Source organism: Rhinolophus hipposideros (assembly GCF_964194185.1).
Source record: "Rhinolophus hipposideros genome assembly, chromosome: 12".
Classification (NCBI taxonomy): domain Eukaryota; kingdom Metazoa; phylum Chordata; class Mammalia; order Chiroptera; family Rhinolophidae; genus Rhinolophus; species Rhinolophus hipposideros.
The window spans coordinates 33,403,690-33,421,471 of record NC_138058.1 but is presented as its reverse complement, the minus strand read 5'-3'; the positions used below and the strand labels follow the sequence as shown (position 1 = coordinate 33,421,471).

Here is a 17,782-nt window from a genome sequence, read left to right as displayed (position 1 = left end):
TCAAATTCTTTTTAAGCAATGCAACTTCCTGCTCAAAAAAGGGTACAGAAGTGGTTTTATGTCTGCAATGAGAATATTTAGTGAGATATTCAGGGAGCTTTTTTCCCACAGATATTTTTATGGGGGTCACTGTTTTGTCCTCCTCTCCGTGAACTTTGGTTTGTTGTAGGAGTCTGCCAAAAGCAGAGTTCTCATGGAGAGACTGTGCCCAGTTCACAAATGAAAGATGACATTTAAACTGGATGGAAAGTACACTTGAGAATCTCGATTTTTCTCACTCTTCCTTCTCAGGTTGGTGGGGAAGAAATGCTCTTTAGCAAGTGGTGGCATTTTAGCCCCAGCTGCACATTTGGGAATTTGGACAAGAAGGCTGGCCCATTCTCAGAAGAGCAGCTAGGAGCTATTAGGCCTTCCCATTCCCTTTTCTTTGGAGAGTTTTGGGAAGATAAAATGTACCATGACTCTGCCTGGGGTCTTTTCAGCCTTGAGCCAGCCCTTGAGGGACTTCACTGTTGACCTGGATGTGCTTTGTAGAAAAAGGAGATCCAAGAGCCCTGGATCAAGAGCCAGAAGGCTGTGCCATTTCAGCCTCGTCACTTAACTCAGGCAGCTCAATCAACCCTCTCTCACCCTCCATTTTTCCTCTTGGGTAAAGTGCTATCCTCTCACTTTCCCTTACTGGGTGCAAATTAGTAATGGGCAGAAAAATGCTCTGCAGACTGGAATCCTTGAGCAAACGTAAGGTGTGAGGACGGTGTTCTTTGAGAGCTGAAAAGCCCTATCTTGGCTGAGGTGATGGGAGGCCCTGGCTGGGTTTTGGTTGTGGAAATAAAAGCCTAAATTGCAGTGGAGGAAGTTGGTCATCTTAGTCAGGAATGGCAAGCCCAATGTATTCCTTAAAATACACCCCAAAGAAGGATTGGTGCTTTCTGTGATAGAAACTTCAAACCATCTCTTCAGATGGTTCTGACTGGATCCAGATATCCATGGCCCTGCCCCGTAACCTGGACGCATGACTGGCTCATTTATCTGGAATCAGCTTGCATATTATTATTAATATTTTTTCTTTTTTTTTTCATTTTCGGGTGTGGGGGGGAGACACTTGCATATTATTCACCCTGAATCTTTTCCTAGGAAAATTAGAGGTTCACAGTCAAGTACTGTGCTTCTCCCCCTATTTTTTCTTCCTGAAGATGTCCTCTTTTACTCTAGAAATTTCAGGAATAGTCTACTGATATTCATATTTTCTGAGTTGAAAATGTCTGCCAAGTAGTTAACTATTCATAATGTGTGCTGTTTTTCCCTGAGGACTCTTCCAAATCTTTATCCTCTGTTTACCCTCAGACCTTAATGCCCTTCTTTCAGCCAGTTCACATAAAGGGCCCAAAACTTACAGATTAGAGATAGTGGGTCAAGTGATACTTTAACTTTAGGAGAGTTATCACAATTTAGACAGAATTGTTTGTTTTTGAAAAGTGTTTTGTCTCAAATCTGGAAGGCAAAAATTTTAAAAAGCTTAAAACTATGATTTATGTCCTAAAACGATAACTAATTATTTTTAACTGTATGCAATCCCCATGCAAATATATTACGTATCCATTCGAGCTCTCTTGATCTTCCAAGTAAGGCCCATAGCAAAGGTTTAGGTTACCAAAGGTGTACTGGACTCAGACCTTTAGTTTGCTCACAAGTTTTGCCGGAAAACTCCTTTGAAAGCAGCTGACCTAAGAAGGGTGTAGGCCCTAGACTTAGGCAGGGACACTTTGAATTACTCATGTTATGTGTGACTTGGATCCATTAAAAACTGGAATTAGGGAGTTAAGAAATGTCTTGTGGTTTTTTTACGACTTTCTTTGGAGGAAGTGTCGGAAGGCCCCTTCTTGGTAGCTCAGTGTTGGGATCTTGAGGGGTGGAGCGGGTAGTGGTGGAGAAGTGAGGGGAGAAATGGGGTGGAGACTGTACTTAGGTGAGCTGAGAACACCTACATAACTATCATCTGCCATGTTCTCTAGATGTGCAAAGCCTTTGGGGGAGTAGGGGCATGGGGTGGGGTCTTGTTGTTTAAAAACACCTTTTACTTAAATGTTCATAACCGAAGCTGTTTAGCAGTAGTTAAGTATAGGCAACTAGATTAGGACATACGTAGTACATTTCTATACCCTAGAAAGTTCCCTCTTGCCCCTCTCCAATCAAAACTTCTACCCCTATCACCTTTGGATTTCTAGGGCCTACGTTAATTTTGCCTTCTTGACCTAACATAAATGGAATTTGAGGTCTGTCTTTCACTCATAATGTACTCTTGTTGCTAATAGCAATAGTTTTCTTTTTATTGATAGGGATTATTCCACAATATGAATATACCACAATTTGATAATCTGTTCTTCTGTTGATAGTATTTGGGTTGATCTCAGTTTTTTAGCTATTAGAATAAAGCTGGTACAAATCTTTTCATTTTGTTTCTCTGAACACAGTGTGAATGGGCTCCTCCACCTCCTACCCCTGCAATCCTGAGCAAGCGTCTTAATCTCTGCCTTGGTTTTCTAATCTGTGAAGTGGTGGGTTGGGAAACAGTTCAGGGTTGGGACCACCATTTAAAAAAAATGAAATAGAATAAAATTTTAAAATTGGAGTGAATTACATGGAACTGTACACATTGTAATACATAAAAATATAGTTGTATGTATGTGCACATATATAATATGTACTGCATCACAATATAAAATGTATTTATGAGCTGTGGGCAAATCATTTTCCAACACACTGATTTGTATGTGTCCTTGTAAGAAGGAAGTGGCACACCTGTGAGGAACACCTGTGAGGTTATTTTGTGACTGTATATCTGCCCTCAGGTGTCTAAAACAGCCAGTGTTAGCAGCCACTTAAATACTGTTTGCTGATGACCAGCCACTGTTTTATATATAAAATCATAAGCCCTCACACCCATCCTGTGAACTGGGTGATTATCTCCATTTTATAGATGGAGAAGCTGAGACATTAGTTATACAACTTACCAGGGGTCACAGAGCTAGAATGAATGGTAGGGCCATTCAAGTCCAGAACCTGATCTCAACCACTATTCCAGGGGAGATAAAGACGAAGAGGCAGGTGAAATGTGAACGGATACAGATTAATAATTATCCAATTAATACAAAGCCTCCTTCCTTTTATTCCAGATATGAGAAATGAGTGTTGGACGCCGAAGAATAAAGTTGTTGGGTATCCTGATGATGGTAAATGTCTTCATTTATTTGATTGTGGAAGTCTCTAAAAGCAGTAACCAAGAAAAAAATGGAAAGGGGGAAGTAATAATACCCAAGGAAAAGTTCTGGAAGACATCTGATCCTCCAGCGGCATATTGGAACCGAGAACAAGAAAAGCTGAACAGGCGGTACAATCCCATTTTGAACATGTTGGCTAACCAGACAGGGGAAGTGTACGGCTTTTCCAATATAAGCCATCTGAATTATTGTGAACCTGACCTGAGGGTCACATCAGTAGTTTCGGGTTTCAACAATTTGCCAGACAGGTTTAAAGACTTTCTGCTATATTTGAGATGTCGAAATTATTCATTGCTTGTAGATCAACCGGGTAAGTGTACGAAGAAACCCTTCTTATTGCTGGCGATTAAGTCCCTCACTCCACATTTTGCTAGAAGGCAAGCAATTCGGGAATCTTGGGGTAGAGAAACCAATGTGGGGAACCAAACAGTGGTGCGTGTCTTCTTACTGGGCCAGACCCCCCCAGAGGACAACCATCCCGACCTTTCAGATATGCTGAAGTTTGAGAGTGAGAAGCACCACGACATTCTTATGTGGAACTACAGAGACACTTTCTTCAACTTGTCTCTGAAAGAAGTGCTCTTCCTCAAGTGGGTGAGTATTTCCTGCCCAAATGCTGAGTTCGTTTTCAAGGGCGATGACGATGTTTTTGTGAACACTCATCATATCCTGAATTACTTGAATAGTTTATCCAAGAACAAAGCCAAAGACTTGTTTATAGGCGATGTGATCCACAATGCTGGACCTCATCGGGATAAGAAACTGAAGTACTACATCCCAGAAGTTGTTTACACTGGTGTCTACCCACCTTACGCGGGCGGAGGTGGATTCCTCTACTCCGGCCACCTGGCTCTGAGGCTGTACAATATAACTGACCATGTCCTTCTCTACCCCATTGATGACGTTTATACTGGAATGTGCCTTCAGAAACTCGGCCTCGTTCCAGAGAAACACAAAGGCTTCAAGACATTTGATATAGAAGAGAAAAAAAGAAATAACATTTGTTCCTATCTAGATTTGATGTTAGTACATAGTAGAAAACCTCAAGAGATGATTGATATTTGGTCTAGGTTAAAAAATGCTCATTTAAATTGCTAAAATGTATACAAACTAAATTTTGCATAGAAAGATGTATCTTGAATAGTTTTCATGTGCTCTCTCATTAGGGGTAATTTCTATCAAAATTGCCTTCATAAATACAGTATCCATTTGAGAGCCTCCAAGCCCTTCAATGTGGTACTTTCTGGAGAGGGAAAGCAGAAGAAGATCATGATTTTTTAAGCAGGATATGGCAAGACGAGTGATTCTGATTGTTACTACTGGCTAGTGGTCATTATTTTCTAACTTGCCCCCCATCTCATCTGAAATAATAAGTTTCTGGAATTTGACCATTTTAAGTTATTTTTGTACTGCCCGCATATAATAATATCCCTACTTTTCCATTATAATGAGTGAATTGTCTGCAGTTTAGGTGTTTATGAACCTATTTGCTATGAAGAATTGGTTACACATTATTCAGTACTTTTGTGAAATGGACTTAAATTTATTTTCATAAAATTTCCTACCACCCCAACAGTATTTTTCTTGCATTCATCTAATTAGTTAATTTTGCAAAATGATGATCACGGTGTGACATGTATCCAGTTTATCTTGTTATCGGTCTCCTGGTCATAATAAGGAGATTATGATACAAGAACATAATAACTGTTGTTATATTTGATTTGCTGGTTGGTATCGTAATAGTTCTCTATTTTTAGTATTTGAAAATAATGAGTATGATTCCATAATGGCCAGCTGAAGATTGAATTGACCTTGGCAATCATATTGTGTTTATGATTTTTTAATGAGGACCAGGAAAGCATCTGTAACTTTTGAACTTGAAGCTAAAAGATTGAAGTTGCGGACCTTTTCAGGAATGGTTTGTCAGTTTAAAACTCCAGGATTCTATTCTTGCCATATTTTCCCATGTTGCTTATACAAAATTATTCCGAGTAGTGACTGCTTCCCTGTCAGTGTAGAAGTGCCTGTGTTTTTATTTATTCAGATCAATGACCAAAACATTTTCTTAAATATATTTTGTGTAATATTTTATTTGTATACAGTGTTGTTGATAAAATATTTAACTAGAGCATGGTATTTTAAGTGTTAAGGTATAACATGTTAAATAAAGCAGTTATTTTTGAATTTTGAAATCACTTTGGGGGGGGGGGGTCTGTGAACTGCTAGAATTGACAAAATTCTGCCAAACTGTTGCTTATGTATACCATCTTATAATAACATGCTTTCTCAAAATTTATTTTGTGTTGATAGAGGTAAGGATTCTTACCAGCTGTGATATTGAAGACTGTAAGAAGATGGAAATAAAGTAACTATTTTTAATTGTCCTGTGTAATGTGTGGTAATCTGTGATCTCGTTTTGTTTTCTATATTTGATTACATTTTCCCCAAAGAGGCCATTCCCCCCCCCCCCCCGCCCCAGAAACTATTATGGTAATATCAAACTATACTTTTCCTTTGTCTCAATGGGTAATCTATCTTTGCATTTAAAATTCTTGAAAGTGTTTTCCCACTTAGAGTCTTTAAAAGAGGAGTGTGAATATTTATTTATGCTTCCATTTTCAGTGAGTATAAAGAATTAATTAGGAAATGGAGCTGCATCTTAAAGACTGTATTGTCCTAAGCCAAATGTCCATTTTGGGGCTTTGTATCCGCAGCGATGAACTGTAGAGGCAGTCGTGACCACTCAAGTTTATTACCTAGACTCACGTTGAGAAGCAAGTGCAAATGGTCAATTAAAAAAAAGTAGACATTTGATGAAGCTCAAAAAAACTAAAGAATCAGTGTTGTGAGAACATTTAGCAGACTGTCCTCTCCTAGTGGTAAGATTGAGGCCTTGTATGAGCAAGTATGAGGACATACTTGCTTAAATTAATATGAGTATGAAGAGTGTTGTAAGCTTGGTCTTTTAAAGATTTCATGCACCTCCACCTGACCCCTCTACTCCAATTGTAAGCACATCTGGAGAGCCGCATTGCCACGTTTGGTTTAGAAAAGAATAGTGAAGATTTAAGACCATTCACTGTTGATTGGTTCACAGCATGTGTCCATGACTTGACCATGCATTTTCATGTAATAGATGTTTCCTCTGAGTGCAATTTAATTTTTTCTTCTAGGGAGTTCTCCACTGATGTTTCAAATCTGCAGAGGAAGAAGAGATGTTATAGCAGGTTTTAAAATATGTTTGGAGGACCACTGAGGGCCTTTTGTGAGTCTCCATTGTTTGAACCTAAGTCCTTGGTATTGGTGATGTTTGGTGGGTGAGATGGTCTGTGGCCTTTCTTTATTTGGCAAGAGTTCTTATGTAGTGGTTACCTGATACCCACAACACTGGTCATCGACCGCGTGGCCTTTTCAGCAAAGCTCTACTAGGTTTTAGAGCTTTACATATGCTTGGGCTCAGTCGTGGTACTGAGTGATCCTTAAATCCATGAAGCCCTCTCTTGGCATCCATGAGATAGATCTTCCCTGAGCCTCCATCTCATGAATGTAAAAATCAGTTAATTCATTCTTTTAGAACTGTTCAGTAATTGAGATCAGTGAAAGCTGGCATATGGACTTTTTGTGGCAGCTCCCAAGACATGTTGATTTGGAGTTTGAAGGTCAAAAAGGCTGAGTAAGGATTGGCAGGGTTTGGATTTTTCATAAACCCAGCCAGGCCTTAAGAGGAAAAGGATGAAAGACCAGAATGGCTCATTTCCATCCCTGACCCTGGTTATACCCATCTCCATTATTGGGCTGGATGAGGGAGAATGGAAAAGGTCAGGAAGCTGGGAGAATGCTTTGAGTTGTACTTGGAAATTGAATCTGGAATTAAAGGCACTCAAAGTGTGACCATCTCCTACTTTCCTTTTTCTGATTGATAATGGTCTAGAATGTTCTGGGTCGTCTTGGCCCCTTGTGCAGAAAGAGAACACGCTTTTATTAAGGCAAAGAATGACTTATTTTCACTTCTAGGAAAGCCGAAATGAATGAAACCTTTACTTGGGCGAAAAGTTAACTTCTCTGTGATTTGCCTTCTTATGAACAATTTCAGATAAAGTAAAAATTCTTGTTTGGAACAGGAAAACAAATACTATTTATATGCTGGGCTGTTGAGATTGGATAAATTTAGTTTTTCCTTAATGTTAATTCTATATTGAGTTTATTTTATAAATGCTAGGAACATCTGCCAATAATTTTGAAGCTGAACTTTGCCTTATTAGAGTTAACAATAAATCTGAAAAATTAAACTATTATCCTGATTCATTCAGATCTCAGAGTAATACACCACAAAGAAATTTCTCTTTACCCTTAGTATCATATCTTGAAAGATAGAGGCCAAGAATGAGGCACATTTATCTTTAAACAGCTCAAAAATCATGTCACATTGCATATTAATTACCATATTTATTAATTTTTAAGATGCAATGCTGTTTATATACCACTGAAAGAATTGCCAATTCAATATGATTTATATCAACTGAAATGATGTACCTCAATTACAGAGCTGTTCAATTGATAGAAGACATCTTAGAATAATTGAAATGCAGCATTACTATATATTCTAAAGTCTGATAACTAAGTTGGAGAACTTATTGCAATGATGTTGTTAACCTTTTTTGATATCAGAGGGATGATTATTCATTATGAATTTCTGGACAAACAGTTAACCAAGTTTACTATTTGGAAGCTGAAAAGGCTGTGTGAAAAAATTAGATGAAAATGACCTGAATTTTCGACCTGAATTCATGGCTCATCATGACAAAGCACCAGCTCACACAGCACTGTCTGTGAGGGAGTTTTTGCCAGTAAACAAATAACTGTATTGGAACACCCTCCCTACTCACTGGACCTGGCCCCCAATGACTTCTTTCTTTACCAGAACATAAAGTAAATATTGAAAGGAAGACATTTTGATGACATTTCAGGACATCAAGGGTAATACGACAGCTCTGATGGCCATTCCAGAATAAGAGTCCCAAAATCGCTTTGAAGGGTGGACTAGGCGCTGGCATGGGTGCATAACTTCCCAAGGGGAGTACTTCGAAGATGACCATAGTGATAATATTCAGCAGTTAGCTATGTAGCACTTTTTCTAGGATAAGTTTGTGAACTTAATTGACCTCATGTATACACAATAATACACTAATATATACATATAGCCATATATGTATGCCTATATGTAAATATATATATAAATATATATAGCCATATATATATATTTAAGATATATATATATATCTTAAATTGAAAGATGGAGTCTTGTTTAGATGTGTTTCCTACTTCTCACTTTTTTCTCACTTCCTGTCTTCAGGAATTTTCACCCAAGCAACCATGGTGGCTTTTCAGCTTTGGCAGTTGCTTTCTTCCTGTCTTCTGCATTGTAAAAAGGGGTGAATTGATTGCACTGAAGTAGCAAAGTAGAGTTTTTAATTTGATTGTATTCCAAGGGCTTCTTTCTAAGTCGGGGCCTGATGGTGGAAGAAGGTGTTTGCAGCTTTCCTACCCTGGCTCACATCAGGGGAGTGTACTTACTGCATCCTACGTGTTAGCCAGGGTTTACTCATTGCCCTGGAAACCTACCTTCCTGTGACTTGCCCTTTCCTAGCCTGTCTTCAGCTATGATTCTCTTCCTACTTACCACCTAAGCCCTGTCATCCACGCTGCCCCTGTGCAGCAGAGCTCAGTAGCCAGGGAGGTGGCCTTGGGAAGGGGCTCTGAGGCTCATTCACAGACACCTAACTCTGCCCAAGCAGCACCCTTTCAGCTACCCAAAACTTCCTAGGGGATGAGAAGTGGCCAGGCCCTCCCATCCTCAGTCTGGCCCTACCTAAAATCTCTCCTTACATTAGAGAAAAGCCCACCTCTCACCTTTGAATCAATGGCCTTCTGGGCTCTACCTCCTCTTGTTCAAGAGTTCAAGGTACTGGGCGCAGAATGCCTTTTTCCACTTGTCCCACCTCATTGGAAAATGCATAGACGTGAAGTGTTAACTAATCATTGGATAACTTGTTTTCCAGTCTGTGGGGTGGAGAGAAAAGAGTGAAAACAGAACTTTGTTGGAACAGAACAAAGATAGCCAAGGGGCAGGCTTGCAGAAGCCTAGCCGGAAACCTAACCGTGCAGAGACCCAGGAGTCAGACAACAGGTGCCAAGGTCCAATACCATAACAAGGCACAAGGCCTGCCTGTTTTGACCATTGGAACCTTTGAGGACAAACAGAGCCCCTCCCGGTGCTGCAGTAAACCAGGAGACCAGAGCTGCAGGTTCTGCAGCCTCTCATCTGCGGTTATACTGACCGGTGAGATGGAAGAAACCCAGAGGAGTACAGAGAAAAACAAAATAAACGTGGGCAATAGAGCAATAATCTCACATTTTTCCTCTTGTGGGATTTAACAAATGCCTGGTGGACATTGAGGGATAAAGTTGTTGGGCTTCAAGTTGGTGGGAAATGCCTTTATTTGATTGCAAAAGCCTTCAAAAGTGAGTCACCATGGAAGGAATGCAGGAGGAGGGGTTGTGATGTATTGTCAAGAAAGCTAGAGAACTTGCTCCCTCACCAAGTCCTGCTGGACTCAAGAACAACACAAACAAGATGCAGAACAACCCCCCTGAGAGCGCTGTCCCTTGAGGAGCAGTTCACAGTAGGGGACAGCCTGTCTTGCCAGTCACACCTCCAGAAATTGCAGAGGTATGTATTCAAATGAGTGCAAGCACCTTCCCTGCAACCCCGTACCTGCTCAACAAATCAGGACAATGATTGCATACAAACCCCAGCTATGGCAGACTTTTGGCAGTATGGCAGAAAATTAAAAATATTTTCTGCTTTATCCAAAAAGTCTGAGCATTTTTCATCACTGATAGACCAACCCAGTAAGTTACTCTTCTGAGATGGGATTGATTTGTTTGGAGAATCTTGCACTTAGAAAACTTTTTAAAATTAAGAGTTTTAAATTTGAATTAATTTTTAACTTACAGAAAATTTACAGGACAGAGAGTACCTGTATACCTCCACCAACTTTCCTGTATACCTCCACCACTAACATTAACATCTTACCTAACCGTATTACAATCTTCAAAGTCAACATCGGACCCACAAACGACAGGAAATCCATGCTGCTGTCATTCTATTACCTACGCTACGGATCTCACTTGAATTCTGCCAGTTTTTTTCACTAATGTCCATGTTCTGTTCTAGAGTCCTGTTCAAGATCCTACATAGCATTTAGTTATTTTCCCTTGGTCTCCTCCAGTCTGTTGCAGGTTTTCAATCTGCGCTTGCCTTTCCTGACTAGTACTTTTGAAGAGTAGTGGCTCTTGTAGAATGTCCTTCAGGTTGGGCTTGTCTGGTCTTGTGTCCTTCACCATGTGTCAGGTCAGGGTTCATGATGTCAATATGTCCTATCCCCGATAATTTTAACCTTGTTCACTGGGTTTCTCCTCTGTAAGATGCTACTTTCTCTTTGTAGCTAAGAAATGTTGTGAAGGACATTTGTACACTTAAAAGTTTGTACATTTAAAATGTACAATAATTAAATGAGTTAATGTATGAAAATGCTTGTATCCTCTCGGGTGTAGTAAGTGCTCGATGAATGGTAGCTGTGGCCTTTTGCGTTATTATTATTACTGTCTCAGTTTGTCCCTGGTTTTCCTTCTCCAGTGTTTGCTACAGTTACTGTTCCTTCCTTATCTTCTTCATTCCATGCTGATTGATCCCTAACTGGTCACTTCCTCACATGGGGGTTGGCTCTCATACAAATTATCTGTGACCTTAAGGGCATAAAAGAGCTGAATTCTTAGCATGTGGGGGTTGAGCCTTAGGGTGGGGCAAGAGCCTATTGTTATCTCAGGGTAAGGGCTCCGCAGTGCTAACAGGTGCTAACAGGAGGAACAGGTGCTAACAAGAGGAACAGTGCTAACTGACTACAGGATGTGTTTACTACGGAGGTGAACTTGGGAGTTGGGGGCCACCTGGCACATGTCCCCCATGGTAGAAGCCTGGGCCAGAGCCCAGCCATGTAGTCGCTCTCCTCTTGGACCTGGAGCGACAGGATGAAGAGAAAAGCCCACCTGGCTGAGGCCTTGAAACAGGACTGAGCCAGAGATGGAGCTTCCTGTGGAAGGTGGTGGAGTTTTCACTAATGAGGGGTAGGTTGCTGCAAGAGTGACTGCGGTTCACAGCAGAGGAGAGCCAGGTCAGGGGTGGAGGGAGCACGAAGGTCCGATGTGGGAGAGCCCCCTCTTCTCACTCTGGGCAAGGATGCCCAAGTTAAAGCAATATTGGTTTCCTTTAGATGAGAGCAGAGATGCCGGGATGTGCAAGGACAGCCTGCTATGAATTACTTTCCAGGAGATTCCTTGTCCTACTCTAGCACAGAGCTTTATTTACAGAACGGCTGTTCTTGGCAGCTTTCTTGGCCTCCCAGACTCTTTCCCTATTTTAAAGCATTTGGACTCTATTTTTATTCAGATGAGAAGTTTCCCATGTTTGAAAATAGCTGCTATGTAGAAGACTGTTGAAGTTACTATTTTTGCCTTCCCAGAATGCTCTCCTCTATCCTCCCCCTTCTGGAGACAGACTGAGCCCCAGGACTGCAGGATGGAGCGTGTGACCAAGCAGGGCCTATGGAGTCCTCCCTCGGCTGGGAGAGGGGTTTTCTTCTTTGGATTGCTAAGTGGAGGCCGATGGACTTACCCAGCCAGCTCCCTGACTATCTCCAGGAAGCTTCCCACCAGCAGAATAAGTGCAACACATATGGAAGCAGGAAGAGGGGTTGGAGAGAGTGATGGTGACACATGGGATCCTTTGAACCCTGGATCCACCCCCACCCTTGGCCTCCCAGCTATACATTCCCCTTTTTGCTCAAACTCCCTAGAGTTGGATTTCTTGGTCCTGGCTGATACCATGAAATTCTAGTTCCTTCCCTGAATTCTAGATGAGTCCCAGCAGTGAGCACCTCCAGATTCCTACCCCGAGAAACCCAATTTCAAGTCATTTGCTCCAAATAGGCAGCTGGGGATGGGAGTTGATGTACTCATCTTACGTGAAAGAATCGGAGTAGAAAAACTTAGGGAGCAGGGAGTAGTAGTCCTTTCTCCTAAGGTGTGTTCAGTGTCACCCAGGTCTGGAAATCCCTGGGTGAGATAGTTTACAGCTTCTCTTTCAGGATCATGTTTATAGGCTCAGTTTATGTGTTTGCTCTGGCAACATGAAGAACCAAAAAAAAGAGGTGGGTGTGGGTGTAAAACCCACTGCCTTGGGAGCAGATGCTGGTGGGTTGGGAAAAGATGGAGCCGGGGCAGGTGCTCAGCTGCCTACACAGCTGGAGTGTGGGGTGAGTCCACTGTGTGGGGTCTCATGGTCAGGAGACGGAAAGCCTGGGTGCAGACCCTGGCAGCTCCACAGTGGGTTAATGAACAGCCTGGCCCAGCCGTGAAGGGAAAAGAGGACGTATGCTCATGAGCAAGTTCTGTGACTGTGGGCCGGAGCAAGCTAGGACCTGGCAGCGCACAACTGCTGAGGTTGGAAGAGCTGACAGTCTCCTGTTTTTGTAATCGATGTGATCATTCCTGAAAACATGCTTGGTGTTGGCAGACCTGGGAAGACAGGACCTGTGTGTCTCACAAAGAGGAATGTCAGGGGTATGAGGTTGATGAAAACAGTCTAAATTTATTATGGCGATGATTACACAACTCTGAATATACTATTATCGGTGCAAAAGTAATCCCTTTTTTTGCAATTTAACTTTTTAAACCGCCATGACTTTTGCACCAACCTAATAAAAACCATTGAATTACCATTTAAATAGGTGAATTGTGTGATAGATGAGTTATATCTCAATGAAGTTATTTTAAAAATAAAATTTCACTGAATCTAAGGGGAAAAAAGTAGGCAGGGCTTCAATTCCAAGTCTCGTACAAACAGACCAAATCAATCAATTCAGATTGTTCCCCTAATACTAGACAGGCCCTTCGCATTAGGATTTACTAGGTTCATCGCCCACTAGAAGTGTCCTTTTAACACTTTTCCTCCAGGATGGGGTTTTCCCTGAGTTGTCCATACACTCCTTCCCAGTTCTGGAGACAAAGACCCTAGCCTCTTCTGATGCTGAAATTCTGTAATTCTGATTCCACGATGCCATGAGACCCTTGCCTGTTTTGTGAGCTGGTTGCTTGGAATGAGGGGTGCAGTCTAGGTGAAGGGCTGTTAGTCACTGGGCCCAGTCACTTTGTTGCCCTCCCATCTGTCACCCCATCACACTAGGTGTTCACTAGGGTAGAAGCCAGTTCCTTCTTGTTCATCCCTGAGTCTCTAGTGCATGTTGCACTCGGCTGTGTAGGCAGCTGAGCACCTGCCCCGGCCCCATCTGTTCCCAACCCACTAGCAACTTCTCCCAAGGCAGTGGGTTTTACACCCACCCACACATCTACCTCTTTTGTTTGGTTCTCCATGTCACCAAAGCAAACACATAAACGGAGCCTATAAACATTACCCTGAAAGAGAAGCTGTAAACTATCTCACCCAGGTTCCTCCACTTTACATGGTGGTGAAATAATTCGTTTCTTTGTTTACATATTGTCTCCAACCCACTAAAATGAAAGTTCCACAGGGCAAAGACGTGTCTGTCCCATTCAGCTCTGTACCTGCCCATGATAGGCACTCATGAAGAAGTTGTTGAATGAATGAATAGATGAATGTAGTAATATCTGTTGAAGGAAGAAGTATGTGAGTGAATAGATAATGGTTTCAGATTTCCAAAGTGTTTTTCCTAAGATTTTTGTACTAACTAGATTGACTAATCATTAATTTGAATTTAATGTTTGTTCTTTTCCACTCAGTTTTCATGTGAAAGTAGGTGAGAAATTCCATAAGGGCGGGTATCTGTTGTGTTCATCTGTTTGTCTTGCCCGTGATAGGAACTCAGTAGAGAGTTGAGTGAATGAGTAGATGAACATAGTAACATGTGCTGAAGGAGGAAAAGTTAGAGCGACACTCCCACTCCAGAGAGGGGAGGAAGATAGAGCAGGGAGGTGTTTGTTCCCCATAGTTTCTAATTCATTATTATGTCCTTTCTGTCTGTCCTGTCCTGGCCCCTTACGTGGACCCAGTCTGCCTATGCAAAGCTAACTTGAGGATAGGTAAACAGGTGTCAATCACGTACCTCAAGGATTACCTGAATCACTTCTTGTCCAATCCTCCATCTCCTCCATTTGCTTCTGCTCTTAGCTTTGATATCTGTCCCAGTCCTATATTTGATGACTCATTTTGAGACCTGAATCTCAGCACAAGCTGTTGGACTGGTGTCTGGCATTGGATTTCCAGCCCTGCCAATGGCCACCGTGGGTAAGAGAACTCCTACTTCCTGTCCCAACCTGTGGGCCAACCAGCCAGGTTGTGTCTTGCCCACTGTTCCTGCCAATGGAATGAGACTGAAAATTGTTCTAGACACCAGCTTACTTCTTACAGCCTCCAAATGTCTTCCTTCTCACTGGTAGAATAAGCAAAGATAATGAGATACCGCTTCCATGATTAGGTGATAAATGTTTGTTACTTCTGTCTCCTTAGCAAACTTGCTAATTTTGATGAGGCAAGTTACCACATTGGAGAAGCTATGTGGCAAAGTAACTGAGGGTAGTTTCTGTCCATCCGCCAACTAAATAAAGCCTTTAGTCTAACAGTCCTCAAGGAAATGAATCCTGCCAACAATCATATGAATGAGCTTAGAAGCCAACTGCTCTTCCCCTGCTGAGCTTTCAATTAGCAGACCGTAGGCAGCAGACCCACCTAAGCTGTGTCTGCATTTCTGACCTTCAGAACTGAGACAATTAAGGTAGGTGGTTCGAAAGCAGTTTTGATATAATTCGTTACTCAACAGGAGCTAATTAATACATCATATGTGTGTTTTGTTTTATGCTCTCCACCCAGAGATCAATTTACTATGAAGCTAGTGAAACTTAAGTACCTCTGCTCCCCACTTGCATAAGCCCCTTGCCTGGCCCTGAAAGAGTCCCTAGCAATGTGTTCACATGGTCATGTTTTTGCAAAATTTACACAAAATTTTTTAACTGCAGTCCGTTAAGGCTGGTTCCTCTTATACTTCAGCTTCCCCTCTCTCATACTTCTTCTCGAGCCTGGTGGTGTGGGAATGGCTGGGGTGTTTTGAGGATTTGACTAAAGGGAAGTTGATTTGTAGATACATTTACTTGGATTTAGGGGGTATACGTTCATGTGTCACTTTGCAGTCCCCTCTGTGTAGTCATGTTGTTGCTAGCAATGCTTCATAGGCTGGCAAATGCTTCATAGGTTGCTAGCAATGCTTCATAGGCTTGGCTATTATTCAAGCCAAGGTTCATCTCATGGATTTCACACTAGACGAGGTTGGCTTTCATATTTTCAGGAATCCATCGACACCTTTGATTCCTTAATGTAAAGGCATGAGAATCTATCCGCAAATCTCTGCTATGTTTGACTTTGTTTTCCACTTTCCTGCCATTCTAAGACCCTCATTAGTCACTGCCACCATCTCTGAACCATTTGCTTCATCCATAGAACTCATCTTTGCCGCGCCTGCCTGTGCTCATACTTCTCCCTCAGCCCAAAGAGGCTTTGCCTAAGCACATCTACATAAATTCTTACTAAGTTTTTGCTGTCTTCCTAGGAAATACTGACATGACATAAAACTCATAAGCCACCGTGAGGATATTGGTTGCAAACTGGATGATGAAAGTAGTCAATTCAAAGAAGACGAAGCAAATCTGAAAGTTCCCAAAGTTACATGTAGCTCCTATGTGAAAGGAACTTGAGAGTTTTTTGCAAATTTGGGAAAAATCCTGACAATATACATGACATTACAAATAATCCATTGTGAAGCTGGACGAGACTTTTTTGAACTGTCGATGAAAATCCAGTTTTGATTGAACGTGCTAGAGGAGAGACTAAATTATCCTTCTGCACTCTGTAAAAAATTATTTCACAAAATCTTTGTATGAAATAGCGATCAGAGTGTGCAGACCAAAAACGTAGGGAAAAAGTATTATAGTGGTATGTCAGGCAGTTTATGAAAATATGTAATTTTTCTGGGTTTTATGATTCTTGCATTTCTAAGCTTTATACAATTTTGGTTTAATTTGTTGTGATTTTCTTTTTTATTTTAAGAAAAATAATTTTTGTGTGTATTTAGAGTTTTATGTTCTTTCTCTTAAGAGGGCCACAAAATTGCATAAGCTTCAGGGTCCAGAGCCTGGATCTACTCCAGTTTCCATCAAGTAGGAGAGAAAATTCTTTGCTTGAGATTCCTTTTTTCTACTTTTCTACCCCTGAGTCCAGCTGTATCTTGCATATTTTTTGGAAGTTTCAATAATGAGTATTTTTTCAAATTTAATTCAACTGAAAATGCTTTGGTTTTGAGGAGAGAAGCAAAAAGAACACATTTTCTGTCTGAAAGATGTTTGGGTGGAGGGGAGTAAGGAAGTCCTGTGTAAAGTGAGAAGATGGCAGAATCAGAATCTCAGGTAGAAATTGTATTCAGAGACACTTCAGTTCATTGAGAGAAACACCTTTCTAATAGTTGACCAGTTATCGAGGATCCTCCCTAGGCCGTCAGGTGGATTCCATGACATCTGAAGTCTCTTCTTTCAATGCCTGGATGCTGCAGGTGACAATTGAGGCCTGAGAAGAGGAGCTAGTACCTGGGGATTGGACTTGGCATTGGGGCCTGGTAGAGCCTGGGGGGCAGACGCTAGTGTAATTCTAGCCTCACAGACAGATCTTGGGCCCAAAAGTGTCAGGCAGAACTTGTTAGGAGTTGTAGGGGGGTATTTGGAGCTTTGGAACAGGAATCTGGTGTGGGAAATGTGGGAAGGGCTGGGTAGTAGCTCAGTGTGACAGATCTGGAGCCCCAGGCAAAACAGTGGCCAGCCAGCGGGAGGGGATGGTGCTGAAGGAAGCAGTCAAATGCCAGACTCTGGGGAAACCAGATGAAATCCCCCTGGTTCAAGACCAGCTTACAGGCCTCACTTGTGGTCTTGTTGGTAATACCAGTTCTGTCCCCGCTTACGTAGGAGGCTTTCCAGCTATTTGCTTCTTGTCAGCTATATAAGTGAGTAGCCACAGCCAAATATCTCATAAAATCTCATTTAAACATAGCTCAAAATTCCAAAATCTCAGTTTACTGGGTGCTTTGCTCAGTAGTTCTCTTCCTTAACTTAAGGGCTGGCACTTGAGGCCATCAGAAACAATAGGCTTAAAAGGAAGGCAGTGTCCTTAATCTAATCTTTGTCGTTAGGCTGGTTGTCCTGCTTCTTATGCTGGCTAAGAAATATTACTAGGATGCTCTAGAAAAACGTTTGAGGCCTCAGTCATTTCCTGACTCTCATTCCCAATTTAGATTTCAGATCACAGGCTGAGAAAGCCTCTCTTAGCAGGACTAAGAATACAAGGCTGTATTTGTTAACATCTTAAAAGA

General features: G+C 41.6%; 2 protein-coding genes across 4 annotated transcripts in view; both read left to right on the top strand.

The window, feature by feature from the left end:
* Nucleotides 1-17,782, top strand: part of EHBP1 (EH domain binding protein 1) — a 668,483-nt gene that overhangs the window by 20,165 nt on the left and 630,536 nt on the right. The window lies entirely within an intron of this gene.
* B3GNT2 (UDP-GlcNAc:betaGal beta-1,3-N-acetylglucosaminyltransferase 2) lies at nt 3,183-4,376 on the top strand (the record flags this gene model as incomplete). The annotated part of the gene is made up of 1 exon (XM_081069130.1): nt 3,183-4,376. The coding sequence occupies one exon, from the start codon at nt 3,183-3,185 to the stop codon at nt 4,374-4,376; it is 1,194 nt and encodes a 397-aa protein (XP_080925256.1).